Here is a 17,744-nt window from a genome sequence, read left to right as displayed (position 1 = left end):
TTGGGTTTCGCCTGCATGGAGATGTAATAGAGGCTTTAATAACATGACGGGCTGGACTTTGGCCTTTCTGTAGGCTGACAGGTGATCTGACGAAGGACCGTTTCTCTATTTTACTGGATTAATCCCTGATTCATTCCATGGAATCTTTTTGAGGTATTGCTGTTGTTGTTCAAGATATTGAAGTTCTTACTATATAATAACTTGTAAGTTCAGTGAAAGGAGCATGTGGTTTGAAATCTGTCATATCTGTTCTAGGGTGTGTACTGAACAAATAATGTAAAAGGCAAAATGTACTCATGTGCAATAGCACATAAATATGTATGTATATATGTGTGTATGTATTAAGGGAAAAACTATTTGATGATGTATATTGTGATATATAAATTAATAAAGATGGAAAATCATTGTGGGTAATGTTAGTAATGTTTTGAGTAGAAAAGCTTAATAGATTGAATGACTGGAATATCTGGAAACTTGTGACAAATTTGTGTTTACCTAATATTTACCTATACTAACGATTTCAGGGTTGTGTCCCAACAGTTGGCCTGCCTACAATGATGTGCATTTATTTTAGGATGCGGGTGTGACGATAACTAAGGAAATATGGATGTTTTTAGACTGGGTCTTTTTCTTCTGATCACCATGGGTGAGTTTTCATATTCAGCCACAGTCATGCATTGAAATAAATGAACTTCTTAATCAGTATTTTTGTCCTTTTTTCCAGTAAAAATATATTTTTCTTCAAAACAAGATACATTTGCTTTTTAGCTTTTTTTTTCTTTTTCTGTAAACCACACAAAATGTATTCTAAAATTATATTATCTTGTTATGTTGGACAATTTATCTTCTTAAGTACAATTTATTTTATTTATACAAATACTGATGAAGAAAACCCACATATACAGAGGTTAACTGGTTTGGAGAATGAAAGGATGGATGATTAAGAAAAAGATATTCAAAGTGTGGAACACTTTTAATAGAGTTTAATTTGTAATTGTGACGTACAGACTTTGAAAAGTCATTGAAATTAGTGCAATCTTACAAAGTAATGGACATGGGAATGCAGACCAGGGCAAGTTGTCACACTTTCAGTCAATATTTCTTAGGGTGGGTCTATTTTTGATTTGGTCACACTATAGGAAAACTGCCATTAAAAAGCCATTTTTAATTGTAATTATTAAATTGTGTGAATTGAAAAGATTTAAAACAACCTGTCATTTAAGAAAATTACAAAAATATGATGACAGAAATTTTTGTTTGAAAATACAATTTCACAAAAACTCATTGCTAGAAAAAAAAAAACGTGTGTAATTTGGACACACTCAAAACCCACAAATTTGTGTAATAAATTTTGGACATTTGACAAAATTTTTAGTCAAGGATAACCCTTGACAACTATTGTCTATAGTTCTGCTTAGCTCTTTGTTAATGCACTTTTGTTTCATTTCAAAAGAGGAAAAACCAGGAGAAGGTCTAATATAATTACCTATAATGCTTATTTACTAGAAAAAAATGATTTATGATAAGAAAACCCCCCCAAGAAAACATGTTTTGAATAACTGGATCTAAATACCAACTCTTTGGAAGTGTTTTGAACAGAGGTGGACGAAGTACACAACTTCCTTACTTGAGTGAAAGTATAGATACTACTGGTCAAATATTACTCCGTTACAAGTAAAAGTTGTAAAGACCTATTTTTACTTAAGTAAAAGTACAGAAGTACTCGAGTACTTAAGTATCAAAAGTAAAAAGTAAATGTCAATGCATTGTTTTGTTGCATTGTTGTATGTAAGTAGGCTACCGTATGCCTCTGAATCTATGCCTGCATACCTAACCTCATATCAATATCAAATTTATTTCTAGAACACAGTTCCAGTAGTGGGATTGAATGTGAGATTGAATAAGTGCACTCAATAACGTCCACAATGGTTTCGGACACCCAAATGGCTGTTCCCTCAAATATTGCCCTATTTAAAGTTTTTTGGCTTTTAGTATGAATATGTTAGCCTTACTGTTATCTATAAGCTAGTGTGCTCCAAAAAAGTGACAAAATTCACATTTAGAAAACCAAATCCAACATTGAAAATGAAAATCAGATTTATGTCAGAATCCAATGTCAGATTGATGTTGATCTCCAATGTTGGACAGACATTGCATTGTAGTTGAAAATGAAAATCGGGTTGACGTCAGAAACCAACATCAGTCGGGTTCTGACATCAACCCGACTTTTATTTTCAATCAATATCCAATGTCAATTTGACGTTGGGTTCTGATGTCAATCAGATGCAGGGCTCTGACGTCAACCCGACTTTCATTTCCAACCAAAATGCAACCCCTGCAACCAAAATCATCCACTGACTGATGCTACTTTCTACTCAAGGACTTGACAGAATTGTAGTGGAGTAAAAAGTACGATATTTGTCTTTCAAATGTAGTGAAGTTAAAGTAAAAAAGTTTCCAGAAAAAATAATACTCAAGTAAAGTACAGATACTCAAAAAGTGTACTTAAGTACAGTACTCAAGTAAATGTACTTTGTTACTGTCCACCTCTGGTTTTGAATGATTTGATTCTTGTCAAATTCCCCGCAGGAGTGTCGGCTGAGGTGCAGCTCCAGCCTCTAAATGCAGCGGTGCTTCGTGGTTCCAAGGCTCGGTTCAACTGCAGCACAACTCTGACCCCGTCTGTCATGACCTGGACAGTCAACGGACTCTTGGTTGTCACCATTATAGAAGCATCTGGAGTGCTGAACAGCACAGACCGCTTCTCTGCCACAAATTTCACCACGCCTGGAAATTACAAATGGGAGTTTATAATTAGCAACGTGCAGAGAAACGATGCTGGTGAAGTCACTTGTCAGGTTTTGGGTGGAGAACGTCAGATGGCCACACTGTCTGTACAAGGTGAGCTACTGTGAATCATTAGACCTGATCCATGCCACTATGATACACCTTAAAACAAATGACGTATGGAGTATGTTTGGAGTATAGAAAATGTTTTGAGGATAGAGATATGACAGAAAGTGAAATATGAGAGCATGAGATGAGAGCAAGTGTTAAAAATAATGTGCATATATATATATATATATATATATATATATATATATATATATAAATTAAAACTTATAAACTTATAACAAATAAAATACTGCTAAAATAAAATTAACTTTCTATTCATCAAAGAATCCTGAAAAATGTTTCAAGGTTTCTAGTTGTAGCACAACTGTTTTCAACTGTTGATAATAAAAACAATGATTTCTGAAGGATCATGTGACACTGAAGACTGGAGTAATGATGCTGAAAGTTCAGCTTTGCCATCACACAAGTAAATTTATTCACATGGGTGGTACGGCTGAATCTTTTTGAACTGTCTGTATGATCCAGGCCTTTCCAGTCTTTTTAAAAACATTAAACAAGGATCCAAGTAAACAGTTCAAAGCAGACAAACACAAATGCATGATTTGATCTCTCTTAAGATTTTTAATGGGTGCTATTTTACTCTCATTTCCACTGTGTTGTTTATTCTTGGTTTGCATTTTGCACAGATTGCCTTTGGCTTTACAGATTTGATAGGAGTCAGTTTATTAAAGTTCAATACTGCTTCTCAAATGCAAGGCTGCAGCCTTAATGATTTTTGTCATGCTTTGAATGTTCAGTTACACTCCACAACAGCGCCTACCTTCTTGCTTAAAGCTTCATCTTTGAGCCTAAGTGAGTTCCAGCCCCTACTTCCATATGCTGATCTTTTTTACAACCTTTAACCATTACTCAGCAATTGTATGCATGACAGAGCGTAAAATGCAACCCCCACATTCCCAGAGACTCTCCTTAAATACATCTTAACTAACTATTGCCCTCATCAGCACTTAATTAACCCTTGTGGACCAAAACGCATCTATCAACCAAATAACAGGAGTAATTGTTTCTCCTAAACAACAATGACCAAACTGAGACTATAGGAATTTCACTTAACATTTCAACAAGGTCCTAAACTGTTCTCAGATTTGCCTATAGACATAGTCAAAGATTGAAATAGAAACTCAAATATTATCACCAAATTTCTCCCAATCCTAATTATTACAATTATAATATATTATGTTATATTTCAATATTACTCTAGTCTATACAAATGGAAAAATTAGTTAACACTTTGGTTTAGGGTCCAATTCATTTTCTTATTAGCAGGATATATTACTAGGATATTGGCTGTTTATACTTATTCTGTATGACCATATTCTACATTCCTATTCCTACCCAAAACCTAAACGTAACAACTACCTTACTAACTATTAATAAGCAGTAATTAGGAGTTTAGTGAGGCAAAAGTCATAGTTAATAGTTAGTTAATAGTGAGAATTTAACCCTGTGTGATTTCTCGCCATGCTAACAGGAAACGTTTTCAGAACATTCAGTCATGGTTTGAATGAACGTTCTTGCAGTAAAGTTAATAGAATAAAATGTTCATTCAAAGTTATTTGGTCTTTAATAAAGTTCTTGAAACATTAGCACAAAAACTTTATTTATAAATTGTTCATGGAACCTTTTTCCTGAAAAGTTTTAGTTGGATGTACGATTAACAAAAAAAAAAAAAAAAAAGTTTAAATGCATAATTATAAACAAGAATGTTCCCTTATTGTTTGCATAACAAAGATAAAACATTTTAAAACATTTAATTATACTGGACATTTTAAATGTTCAGAGAACATTCAGAAATAACGTTTTCAGAACTTAATGGGAACGTCAGCAAAACGTTATAGGCCTGCATATTTTTGTTAGTTGGGTCCTTAATGATTCATATTACAAAACAAAACTAAGAGCTCCAATAAGTCTCCTGAGCAATGAAAGAGTAACCTTTGAGCAATAAAATGTTCCTCAACTGCAAAATAAATGACCCGTTTGAGGAACCCTGTTTCTTGTTCATTCTTTTTTTTTTTTTTTTTTTTTTTTTTTTGCTATTTGTTTCCTTTTTAGCATGTTCTTGTCAGATGCAAGATCAATGTTTTATTCAAATTTGAAGACTTTCATATTAATATTTTTTTCATAATAAGTCTTATGTTGTTATTTTTGACATGTATCAGAGTCTTCAGAATCAGACATTTCAACTTGAAAAAGCATCAACAGAAAAGCCAAAATAGGGAAATTTTGAGTTTGGCGAGCACGTACATTTATATAACTTCTTCATTCTTGAATGCATTATTATAAGTGAATGTTTTGCCTTACAAGATCTGTCAGTGCTTTTATGGTGGACCACAGAAAGTACAAAGTGCAGCACAAGGCGAAACAAATCCGAGATGTTATCAGCTACACCTGTGAGTCACTGCTTTCACCTGTCCTGCTGTCCCGTGGGAAATTACCCGATTACATCTCAAAGTGCAGATAATCAATAATAATCTACTTAATTAAAGTGGACCATGTTTCAAGACATGCTGAACCGTCACTAAAGCAAACTCACAAATCCATAGTGATTAGGGCAGAGTGTGTGTTTGAAGATATAATTCTGCTCTGTTCTTCTCCAGAACGTGGCAGCGTCGAGATCGTAGGTGGAAACCAGACTAAAACGGAAGGAGCTCAGGCGGAGTTCCAGTGCCGGGCCGTGGGCTGGTTTCCTGAGCCTAGCATGTCCTGGTCTGTTAATGGAGTGGAAACATCCTGCAACAGAAGCTCTGTGACACAGGGAAGTCTGTTTAACTCTAGCTGCACGTTGACGGTCACCGCCATCAAAACTTCTTCTGTTCAGTGTCTGGTCACGGTCCCTGCCCTGAACACACCGGAAAGCAACACTGTCTTTCTGACCGTCAATAAGAACAGTACGTTTGTGTGTATGTGTGTGTGTGTGTGTTTTACAAGTCATCAACAAATATATTAGATCATAAATTCTAGTAAACGCCCCGGAGTTTGATTCCATGTTGTTTTTACAACCACAAATCAGAACAGTTACTTGCAGGAACAGCTAGAGGGCACTGCAACCACCAGTCCAGCCACATGCAGTTTAGTATTGTAAACAGAGCTAATTGCAATGATAACGTAAAATGATGGTTGATGCATGATTCTCTTATCTCTCTCTCTTTTTTTTTTTTAAACAGCTAAAAGAGACCAGACAGTGTTGATTGCTGTCACTGTTGCCTTCAGTGCTGCTGCTCTTTTGTTTCTAATCATCTATGGAATTGTTTTCTTCTGCCTTAGAAGAAGAAAGAAAAGTGAGTGTTTGTGGGGATGGACCACAATTTCCATACTATAGCCATATTATATAGTGAGACAGATTTCTTCCATTAGTGCATCCCAATTCATAAAGTGTCAGAGTGTGTAGTTGAGCTAACTGGACCATATACTAACTAGTCAAACAACATCTTGTTTATGTAGCGTAATTCTGATCTTAATCTGGTATCAACTCATTTATTTCTTCTTTTCTGCAGAATCAAGCTACCAAGAGGAGATCAGGAGGTGAGAAATGAGCTTCAGTGTGTCTTTTGGATTTAGGAGTGATTGAAAATACAAAATAATGTGAAATTGAGCAATCATTGCTTTTAAAATCTTTATTGTTGTAAGTGGCTTGCTAACAGGTGTGAATTCCCGTTACAGGGCACGAGTCCAGTCCCAGAATAGGACGCCTGCCACACAAAATGTGCGAGGACGGGACAACCAAGGGTATAATACAGATGAACATGATGGTGTGTATGCATAAACAAACACGCACTATCATCCCATATGTGCATGTACTGGTTTGACCTAAATTATGTTGAACCAAAGTCTTTGTGGTGTATTCAGGTTTCACCTGAATTCATGTGTGTATATATATATATATATATATATATATATATATATATAGCAGATCAGCCCAGAATATGATGCACTAAATGGTTAAGCATTGTATTTACAATGGTTTTCTATGGAAAATGCTTGCATTTATATTTTGGGTTCATCTGCTTGCTTGTACATATGCATCATTAATAATGTATTTGGTCTTATATCATTGCCTTACTACATTAGTACTTAATACTGACTTTGTAAAAATAACTGTTGAGCAATGGAGGAAAGCCTTAGTTTTGCTCTCCAGGTGGGTGTCCTGTAAGGGTGTAACATCACATGGAAACTATGAATAAGTGATTATTACATTCAAAATATGTTACAAAAACCTGACATGTTTCTGCACACAAGAAGCCTCATTTTATTACTTTATTTCATTGTCATTTATTTTAATGTGAGGATTCAGGAAAGTATAAATGAACTATAAACCATCATGTTAAATAAAATATAAATCTTTGCTTCTCTTCACTGCAGGACACACCAACGGCGGAGTCTGGTTTACAAACTTTTCTAACGATCATCAGGTGATGCCTCAGATCAAGCTTAAAGTCAACATGAAACCAAAACTTCACCTATTTACTTCCTTAACACATATTCCTGATCTTATTTTAAATGATTAATCAATTATTATTCCAAAGAAACATTTTTCCAAATAAAAAGCTAAGTGCCCCTATTATGCTTTTTCGGATATTACCTTTCATGTAGTGTGTAAAATAGCTGTTCGTGAATGTAAAAGGTCTGCAAAGTTTCAGGGATCATAATGCACAACATTTTTAGTTATCTCTCAAAAGAAAGAACTGATTCTGCCTGAAACGAGTCGTCCGTAATTCCAGTCTTACTTCCTGCACAATCCTACGTAGGTTTGTAACAAATTTGCATGATGCCAGCCTATGATCTTCATTGGCTGCCTGTGAACGTCTACTTTCACCCGCGCTCAAACTCTGTAGTTGTAGCTGTACCTGGTTCATGTTGTCGAGAAGATGCTGTTTTCTGTGCTGTGAATCCACTTTGCGACTCGGGATCGAATTGATATGGTGAGATCTGGAGCTGAAATTCAGATATGGAAATGGGCGTTTTGTTTTCGACACGCGCTGCGGTAGACCAATAATCGCAGACTGGGCCATCTGACCAATCAGAGCAGAGACTCGGAAAGGCAGGGTTTAGAGAGACTGAATCTTTTATCAAACCGTTTAAGACACTAAGAAACGAAGTGATGCTACAATGTAGATTATGAGAAAAAAAAATTTGGACCGTGGATGCATATTAACCTGTTGTAGGAGAGCTCCAAAACTAATTTTGCTACCTTTAAAATAGCATAATTGGGGCACTGTAATAATGTTTCATCAAAAATGTAACAGTTAAAATCCACTTTGCACCTACTATTTTTTTTCTCTCTCTTTCTTGTGAAATATGGCATATTATGGAAGTAAAATGGGTTGTGAGTGTCTTTCATGTTGACTTCAACATTTCCATGCACTTCACTAGCATGATTAGTCAAGATTCCATATGTGATACAAATGTATGGTTTTTCAGATTGCTGATGACTTGGATGGTCCCAGGAAGCACAGACACATGACCATCGTCTAGAGACTGTTGGAATTCACAGACTTCAGGTGTTCTGGCTTTCTTCTCTCTTGTGCATAAACTCCTCATTTTAGGTTTAATTACAGAAGAAAGAAAGCTTGAGGGACTTCATATCAGCACCTGCACTGGATTATTTATTGGAACACAGAAGCATTTTCTCTGTGATCTCTGACTTTTGGACCCCACTGAATACTGTATATTTTTTTTACCAAAAGTTTATGTTGGACATAATGAGCTCACATTTTTCCATATTTAACAGATAACATGATCAAAATAAGGGTGGTTGAGGGGTTGGTTAGGATCCACCAGCGTCTGTTTAGTCATATGAACAAAGTAGATCAGATTTTGTGTTGATTCATTGTATATCCTTGCATGTGCATCATGCATGCATCGGATGCTTGCGTTTCCACAGCGGGTTTGTTTGAATCATCCATTGAACATCCTGTTTTCTCCAGAATTATAAAATCATCAGCATATGGCACAACACTCCCCGTGAGAGATTTGCTTCCTGTTTTTATAGCTGCTTACAATTACACCAAAGATTTTTTCATGTGAAGTGTTTAGAGAGGACCATCTTATGTGACACATCATGCTTCACGGAGCATGATGCAGTTAAACAATTAATCTAAACCACTGATCTTTAACTCCCCACAGGGGGAAAACTGCTTAAACTGCTCAATTACATTATTTATACAGTGAAGTGTCATGAAACGGATTGGAAATATGGCATTCATATCACTTCATAATAAAAAATTCAGATTAAATTTACTAAGAAATTTACTTTACTTATTTTCTCTTATCTGCACCTTTCCCCACATTTCTACAGCACTAAAATCCATGATTTATATATTTATATGATTTATACATAAAATGGTTTATAAGGATTTTAAACAACTCTGTTGTAGATATAACCTAGATCTAATTAATGTGCAGCAAAATTGCTTTCACAAATGGACATTTTACAAACTTATTTGCTTGTTTTGCCCCTTGTTTTAAGCTTAAATCTCACAAAATTTAGTTAATTTGTTTAAAATGCAAAAAAATGCCAGTGAGATAAGAAAAATGTATTTAACTCAATTATTAACTAATTCACGATATGTCCTTTAATATCTCACACAGGTTTTATTTTTGCCTCTCAGGATGTTTGGATATTTTATTCTGGAAATAAAGACAAAATCCTGAAAATTATATTTAACTAATTATTTTTGTCTGATAGACACTATATTTATGTGAACTTGATTCTTTTGTATTCAGCAATGAACATATTTTTGTACAATTATTTGTATTAATTTGTCAAATCTTTATGTATATATATATATATATATATATATATATATATATATATATATATATATATATATTATACATACATACATACATAAACATTTTTTGGTCCCCATGAGGAAAATAAATCATGTTAAATTATGTTTTTTGAAAATGTAAAAGTGCAGAAAGTTTTCTGTGAGGGTTAGGGGATACACTTTGTACAGAACAAAAATCATGTCTATGCAAAGTCCCCGTAATGAAATGAAATGAAATGTCTTTCAATGAAATTTTAAAAATGCCTATTTCGGGCATCTTAAACCAAGTCCTAATTTTGTTTAAAGGGGGAAACATGAAATCTCAAAAACTGCAAGCCGAACTCACAATTAAATAACATATTTCAAATCAGCAACAAAAATCTGACATGAATTGTCACATAAATGCTGTTTCTAAATAGAATATTGATAGAAATACTGAAAATCTGAATATTTTTATAAAACATATGTCTGCTATTGTAGGCTCATTTTGTAAATGTAAGCAACTAATTTAGACGCAAGGACTGGGTGCCGGTGCTGTGAGATGTTGTTGTTCGGCCAGATTTGTCTCGAAGTTGTGCATCTTCGAATGTGGAGGCGCGCGCGCTGTTACAAAAAAAGCCGTGCACACCGCCAATCGAAATGGGGCCTTGCGCACCCAACGCGCTCGACCGCCATGACGTCATTTTTGCCGCGCGCTCGTGCGGACGCGGCGAGTATAAACCTGTCTATGGTATAAACCTAGCTGTATCCGAGCGCTCTGCAGTCACTGTGTGAATATTAGCTCTCTTTCATCTTTTCCCTAAAAAAATAATGAATGTTCATAAATAAATAAATAAGGTTGGCTTAATGGCCAGCTGTAGGCTGGCATCTATCCCCCTGTGGCTTGTTAGCAGTGGAGTCTTCCTCATGCCTCACTCCACCCAGATCTGAGCTGGCCGAGCAGCTGATATTCTCCCACTCATTACGACCACACCAAAGTCACTTCCTGTTATGTAACGTGTACCTCCAAGACACAGATATGGAGAATCTACAGTTTCATTCTAATGTGAAGCAAAATATGGAGAACCCTGTGGTGATGCCCTATATAGTGATGGTATCAGCTGGTAATTTCAAAGAATACCACCGTGCTTTGATATATACTGTACCATGGCACTGAAAGATTACAGCATGGCCTTTGCATGGTACTCCAAGGTATTTTAAATATCAATAGCTATTATTAATATCATGTTATTCTGATCTACACCGTGGATGTAGATGTAGACCGTAGATTGTTCTTTAAGTAAAAAGAATAAAAGTGAAAGAATAAGATGGCATTTTACTTGTAAAAAACATAATGGTAAATATCTTATTATGGGATGACGATGGCTATACATTTACAAAAACATTGTACTTTGACATATACTGTACCATGGCACTGAATGATTACCATATAGAAGGTATTTGCATGGTACTCCAAGGTATTTTAAATACGTATATCTATTTTAATATCATGGCATTTTGATATACACCATGGTAAATTGGTAATAATTAATTTACAATAATGTATTTATATAGCATGGCATTTATATGCACTTTAAGTAAAAAGAATGTAAGTAAAAGAACAAGATGGCAATTTACATGTGAAAAACACATCTGAAATATAACAGCAAGACCAGGGTTGCATTTAAAAACCTTTGACATATGATTACCATTTTTCAAAGAATACCATAGTATGCTCATGCTACATTTTAAAATACCACAGTATGAGCATAATACAATGTCCAAATGTCCAGTGTTTGGTATGTTTTTATTACTGAAACATTTGATAGAAAAACGCTAGAATTTGCACCTTTCCTGGATTAAATTATTGATAAGTTCAAAAGAACTGGCATCTCATGCATTAAGAAAAAAATTCTCTATATTTTTTGTCTTACTGTAATTTATTTGTGGCAATGGACTAAAATAACTGTAGGACATCATCTTGCTAACAGTCGAACCCTGATCTCTTAAAGAACATGGACTTTCAAAGTTACTGTTATGAAATCTTCAGAGAGTGAGCATGTAAAGATCTTGGCCCACTATTAACAACTTCTCAGATTCTAATTCAGTTGGTTCAACTGACTGTCTTCTCAATGAAGCAAATGATCATGGATGTGAGAACCATAAAGGTCAGCCAGACTCCACAGTTTATTTGTCCACACAATCCAGAGGGATCTTTTGCTAAAGGCACTCTGGGAGTTAATGAACCGCCGTTGTGTTTCGAAAAAACCAGGCAGAAATACAGGAACCTCTAAAACTGATGGTCTTGCCAGAAGGTACAGCTTGGTCTCGGGCAAAATTTAGGAGCTAATGACTGGAAAGGAATTATTATCACCTTTGCTCACAAACCTTGCTTTTAAAGCTTTATCACTTTCTCACAATAAAACCTCCAGAGAGAAGCAAAACTGTCTGTTCTAGCCTTACAAGCCGAAGAAAATGTTTCTTTTGTGGTTGCATGCTGCATACTCCCTTGAGACTCATTTCTGTCTGCATATTATTTCAAATCTTGTACTAGCAGGCCAATGCAGAGGAATTCATTAGCAAAATTGTGCCAATGACAGATTCTTCATATAATGCCACGAGGTTAAATGCTGAGCTCAGATATTGCTTTATGGGGTTGAAATTTGACCCACAATTGTGGGCTGCTGTCCGAACAATCACTAATGTGCCCTAAAGCCCAGCCAATCCATTTCTATAAGCTCTAAAAGGGGGCAAAATAATGTTAAGTGTATTTGATATATAACCAACATTTATTTATTAAATTAACTTAGGTAAATTTCAGCTTTTACATAGTGGCTCTGTTGCAGTAAAGACTACAACAATGAAATCTCATTGGTCTGTTTGCAGTTTTCAATTCTAGTCCAAAAAGCATATACAGTACAGGCATACTGTAATCAAGATCTTTCTCTCCTCAGCACTAAAGATTCATGTACACAACTTCACCATTTCAGCCATCAATAATTTGCATAATTAATTAGGCCTGTTAAAAATGTATTGTATACGATTCCATGAAGTTATTTGGAGCGAGGAGCAAGCTCTTCCAACGAAATGTTCAAGTTTTCCAGGAGGCCAGTAATAATTCAGTGTCAGAGAGCCATTTACTTCAAATGAGTCCACTATGAATTCATTACGGCACACAGCTAATGAAAGTCAAAGAGAGGAGTGGTGTGGGTGAAGTGTGGTGTGTTGGGGTAAAGTCTTCATTGAATATTTATAATCATTATTCATTATAAAGTTTAATAATAACTTATATGAAAAAAAAAAACAGTGGTGTTTGTCAAAGGATTTTGATTGGCTGCCAATGATTTCATCATTTATCAGCTGGAAAAATATACTCTTAAAAGTGATACTAAAGGTATTATTTGGACTTTTCCTGGTGTGGATGAGTCTAAATGATAAAGTGTAAAAAATATTTTACTGCATGGCAACAGCCCGAAAACTTATTTATGATACTCCAAATGAGGTTGTGCGAAATTAGTATTGTGAGATATAAACTCACAATTTTGAGAAAAAACTTGTGAGATAAAGGGTCATAGTTACGAGTTTATAAATTGAAATAAATTGAAATGGAAATTGTTAGACAATTGTGAGAAAAAAGAATTGTGGAATAAATCTCGTCAATATAAATAAGTCACAATTACCTTTTTATGTTTTATTCCACGGCAGGAACAAGCTTCCATAGACAGTGGCGAATGTGAGGAAATATCTGGCTGCTGAATGCCATCATTGACCAATCAGAATCAAGTATTCGAGACAGCTTTGTAATAAATAGGGTAAAACGGATAGTTCACCCAAAAATGAAAATTCTGTCATCATTTACTCACCCTCATATTGTTCCAAACCTCAAACCCCAAGACTTTCATTCATCTTCGGAACAGAAATGAAGATCTTTTTGACGAAATCTGAGCGATTTCTCTCTCTCCATTGACAGCTACACAACTACCACTTTGACGCTTCAAAAAGTTCATAGAGATCGTAAAACTAATCCATATAAATTGAGCAGTTGATAAACCTCACTGGTTCTTGTAGAAGCTCAAACGTGCTGCGTGTCAAGAGAATGAACCTATTGGTTCTTGCTGAAGCTCAAATGTGCTGCGTAGCACAAGAGAATGAACCTCATTGGTTCTTGCGGAAGCTCAAATGTGCTGCGTAACACACGATAACAAAATCATTTTAAATATAAAAGATAATGATAACGGCACAGAGGAAAAATAAGGTTGGAATCACTTTCAGAAGGATTTTTTTTCAGTTGATGAACAATAAAAACATTGACAGCCAATCAGAATCCATTCTGCTTTAAAGAGCTGAAAATGGCATCGCTTAGAATAAACATAACGATATCGTTCTTGGTGTGAACAGGCCTTTATAATTTTATCTCATTGTAAGCAATGCACAGAGAAGCAGAAGCAATGACAGAATAACACTGGGCAGAAGGTAAGAGAGGGGTTCCCTCCTTAGTTACAGGATGCAGACATTAGTAGGTAAATATAAGCCAAGCTGTATCAATGCCAATGAACGCTTTCCCCTCCTCCTCTTTTTCCTGCGGTCATCTCAGTGTGGGCAGTTTCTGTGCCAGCAATGCATTGGAGATGATTCAAAGGATTCTGCTAATGGTCATTGATAGTCTATCAGAAATGGCCTTAATTAAGGCTCAAGCTTTCTCAAAGCATCGTCACTGTAATGAATAGCTGAAAAGTAATCAAGAAGTAGACTTTAATTAAGCATTTGCTTGAATATGTACAGTAATGTGCTATTGCTGTCAGGTTTGGCTGGATGACCATTATGGATTTTTATAACAGAACATACTACTGCATTAACCAGGAAAATTTGAAAAACACAGACAGTCTTTTCTGCAGCTGACAGATCTTACTAAAGTGTTGCAGTGTAACTCTGAGGCAGTGTGTGTGTCATTATCAAATTCAGAGCTCGGGGGCAGCAGAGACATTATATGACACCAGGCAGCGCCATTAAACAGGGACTGTCTGCGGCACGGTTTACTTAGAAAAGACCAAAAATTCATGGACCCGAGCACAACTCTCTTATGTAAAGAAACGAGCAGTGACCTTCTACAGGGCTCAGATTTGAATTAAAGTGCTGGAAATGCAAAAACAAAGGAGAAGGTTTTCCATTTAGACAGTTCATCACAAAATTCATGGTGACAAGTGCCCTGAAAGGCCTTTTTGACCAAGTGTAAGTCAATAGAGAATGCCATTGACTGCCTTTAAATTTCCAATCTCCATTAAAACGTCTCTGTTAAAACTAGCCTTCCAATCGATTGTCATTTAACAAGCCAGCAAATAAAAAATACTATGGCAATACAAGGAACAAAGACAGAGATGTCACACAGTTATATGATCTGGCGGTATTGCATCGCTCTTGCTGGCTTCCCCCCACACCAGAGGAGCTAGTGTTTAATGGAGCTCATCTGTTGAGAGAGATGATAACATCTGTGATAATAACCAAACTCGCTGCTCGACGATTATAAAGACCATATGCAAATCTGATGCACCAAGCCTCAAAACGGTTTGAAATTGTGTTAGGTTGTGGGTGGCAGAATGAAAACAGGAATTCTCTCCAAGCTCACATGCAGCAATGGAGGATAAAACTCCACACATGCACAATAAATGCATATGTTATTACCAATATATCCTCTTATAAAGGACTGTGGTCCTCATCAGGGCCATGACTAGGTCTTTTGCTGATAAGGCGACTCCCTGCTTCAGTCTTAAAGATTACATTGATCCAAACTTCATTTATGCCAAGATCCACTGCTGCAGTGAAGCTTTTGCACTGGTGTTCATCTGAATCAGTGAGTTGAGGGCTGCATGCTCATGCTGACTCTCTACGAGCAAGATGCCGTGTCTGCACTAAGGTGCACAAAGCACATTTGCTGTTAGATTGTGGAGGGAATACATTAAAACCATCTCATTTCAAACTGCATACTGAAAACATAATACTCGCTTGGTTGTTTCCAAATTATTTGAATTGTTTACACAAACCTTTGTGTCTTAACACAATGAAGGCAAAACCTGAACCACATGCACACAGTTGTAAGTGCATTCATTCAGTGCATCAAACACGTCTTTTTTATGTTATATAGGCTATATTCCTTTATTTCATCAAGATGCAAAGAATTGCATGAGCACTTTTAGTGCATTCAAATATCTAGCTGATGCGAAATATGTTGATATATGTTGATATACGAAATAACCAATACGTTTAATGCATTGAAATGTTTACACACATGGTCGTAAGTGCATGCATCGAAATATGTTGATTATATATTACCATTTCTATAGGAACCCTAAAGGCAGCAATGGTGCGCTTCAGTGATTATTCGCGAGATTAAAGTGGTGACATCAGAAGCGTTGACACCGGCAGCTTTCCATTGGTTTAGTGCAAACGTGATGACATGAAAGGGAGTTGGAGCTCCAAGTATAAAACTCCAGCGCGCACAAACCCACGCAGCGCGCGGACTGAAGGACTGCATCACTGCTGCTCTTCTGCCGAATCCACCCTTCATCATCACACTTATCATCCAGCATGAGTGAGGTGAGCTTTCCTCATACTATAACCCTCCATGCACCATGCACCACATACTGTAACGAGCTATCGGGGGTTCCCCAGGAGGAAATTCTCTTTCGGTGTTAAAGAGAACTGAAAATACCACATTGAGACAATGCCTTGAACTTGCGTTGATTGCAGTCAGATATTTTCCTGTTTGCTGAGTTTGAGCGCATTTTTCTTCACTAAACCAGCAAAACCGTTTGAAAAACTGAAATGCAATCCATTTATCAAAACACCATGTTTAGTAGCTTAGAAGAGTGCGACGGATTGTGAATATTTTTTTTTGTTGCATCTGCGCGCGCTGGCAGATTGTCGAATCAGCATTGTCCACGCGATGATTAATGATGCAACAAATGACAGCTGTCAGTTAAACCTCAACCCTCACCTAGGATGACACGGAGATGGTTTATGGACGATAAGCTACTTGTAAATTTGCTCTCATGATTTTTAATTCAAATTTAGTAGTCGATAATGTTTGCATAATATATATAGCCTAGGCTACAGTTTGGTGAAAAATCGATTTCTTGCAGTTTTTACTTACAGTGGAGCCACCTCGAATTGTTTAACGTTTCTACACGTTTTTCGCCTAGCCTATACCTGACTCGTTTTTGGGCACCTGTTTTCAGGATTTATCTTTGAATTATGGCTGAATTAAAAACTAATTTGAGTCTAAACTTAAACACGCAGTCGCATATAGTATACCAGATTCGTTCGGTCTTTTTAACAAAACAGGTCTAAATGATTCGTTCACAAAATGACCTGAATCCTTCTTGAATCAACAATCAACGCTGATTAATTTAACCGAAAACCATGTCTTGTGGACATATCCGACTCCTAATGGTCTGGGTTAACAACTCACTAACTCGTTTAAACTTGTCCGAATATTATCCCCATAATTAGCATATCTCCTGTAATAGGCCTATAAATCAGTATAGCCATTGACAACAGAAAATAGTCTGACATGTTAACCTATTCACAAAGATCTGTGATTCACGGAACTCAACAAATCATTGAACCAATGAGACAAAAAAGCAGTAATGTTAACAAATAAAAATGAGCCTATGACAGTTTTATGAACAGAGTAAAACATTTGATTAAAACGTCTAAAACAATATATAGGCTAAAAAAAATAAAACAACAACAAAAAAAACATTTCGGCTACTATATTCTTAGGCTACTAAATTTGGCTATTTAGGTCTTAAATGCTTTCTTGTTTTTATGAGCTGCCTGAATCGTGGTTGCAATAATCGTAATAAACATAAATAGGCCTATGTGACTTTACTAGAACATTTATTAGAACATGTAATATACAGGGACCACGTGATGACGCAAATTGCAGTCCGAAAACTTAGGCAGTGACTTCTTTTCTCGCTGCCCTATCTGGCAATGACTTTGCAGGCAGTGTTTGGCACTGATTTCAGACAAACTTCTGAGGCAGCGTAACGGTTTAATGATCTACAGCAAATTAGAGCG

At 36.0% G+C, this 17,744-nt stretch overlaps 3 protein-coding genes across 3 annotated transcripts in view; all 3 read left to right on the top strand.

The window, feature by feature from the left end:
* Positions 1–17,744, top strand: part of rps25 (ribosomal protein S25) — a 160,749-nt gene that overhangs the window by 31,609 nt on the left and 111,396 nt on the right. The window lies entirely within an intron of this gene.
* igsf5a (immunoglobulin superfamily, member 5a) lies at positions 555–9,702 on the top strand. Its single transcript, XM_084105469.1, has 8 exons — positions 555–646; positions 2,590–2,901; positions 5,514–5,804; positions 6,081–6,194; positions 6,411–6,438; positions 6,577–6,665; positions 7,276–7,325; positions 8,335–9,702. The coding sequence occupies exons 1-8, from the start codon at positions 604–606 to the stop codon at positions 8,386–8,388; spliced, it is 981 nt and encodes a 326-aa protein (XP_083961595.1). The 5' UTR covers positions 555–603; the 3' UTR covers positions 8,389–9,702.
* pcp4a (Purkinje cell protein 4a) overlaps positions 16,116–17,744 on the top strand; it is a 15,463-nt gene continuing 13,834 nt past the window's right edge. Inside the window, exon 1 of the mRNA XM_084105208.1 lies at positions 16,116–16,256. Coding sequence (XP_083961334.1) covers positions 16,248–16,256 — 9 coding nt within the window. The 5' untranslated portion in view covers positions 16,116–16,247. The remainder of the gene's footprint in view (positions 16,257–17,744) is intronic.

Source organism: Abramis brama (assembly GCF_963993115.1).
Source record: "Abramis brama genome assembly, chromosome: 25".
NCBI classification, from domain to species: domain Eukaryota; kingdom Metazoa; phylum Chordata; class Actinopteri; order Cypriniformes; family Leuciscidae; genus Abramis; species Abramis brama.
The sequence above is the reverse complement of the archived record's forward strand: the minus strand, read 5'-3'. Positions and strand labels throughout refer to the sequence as shown.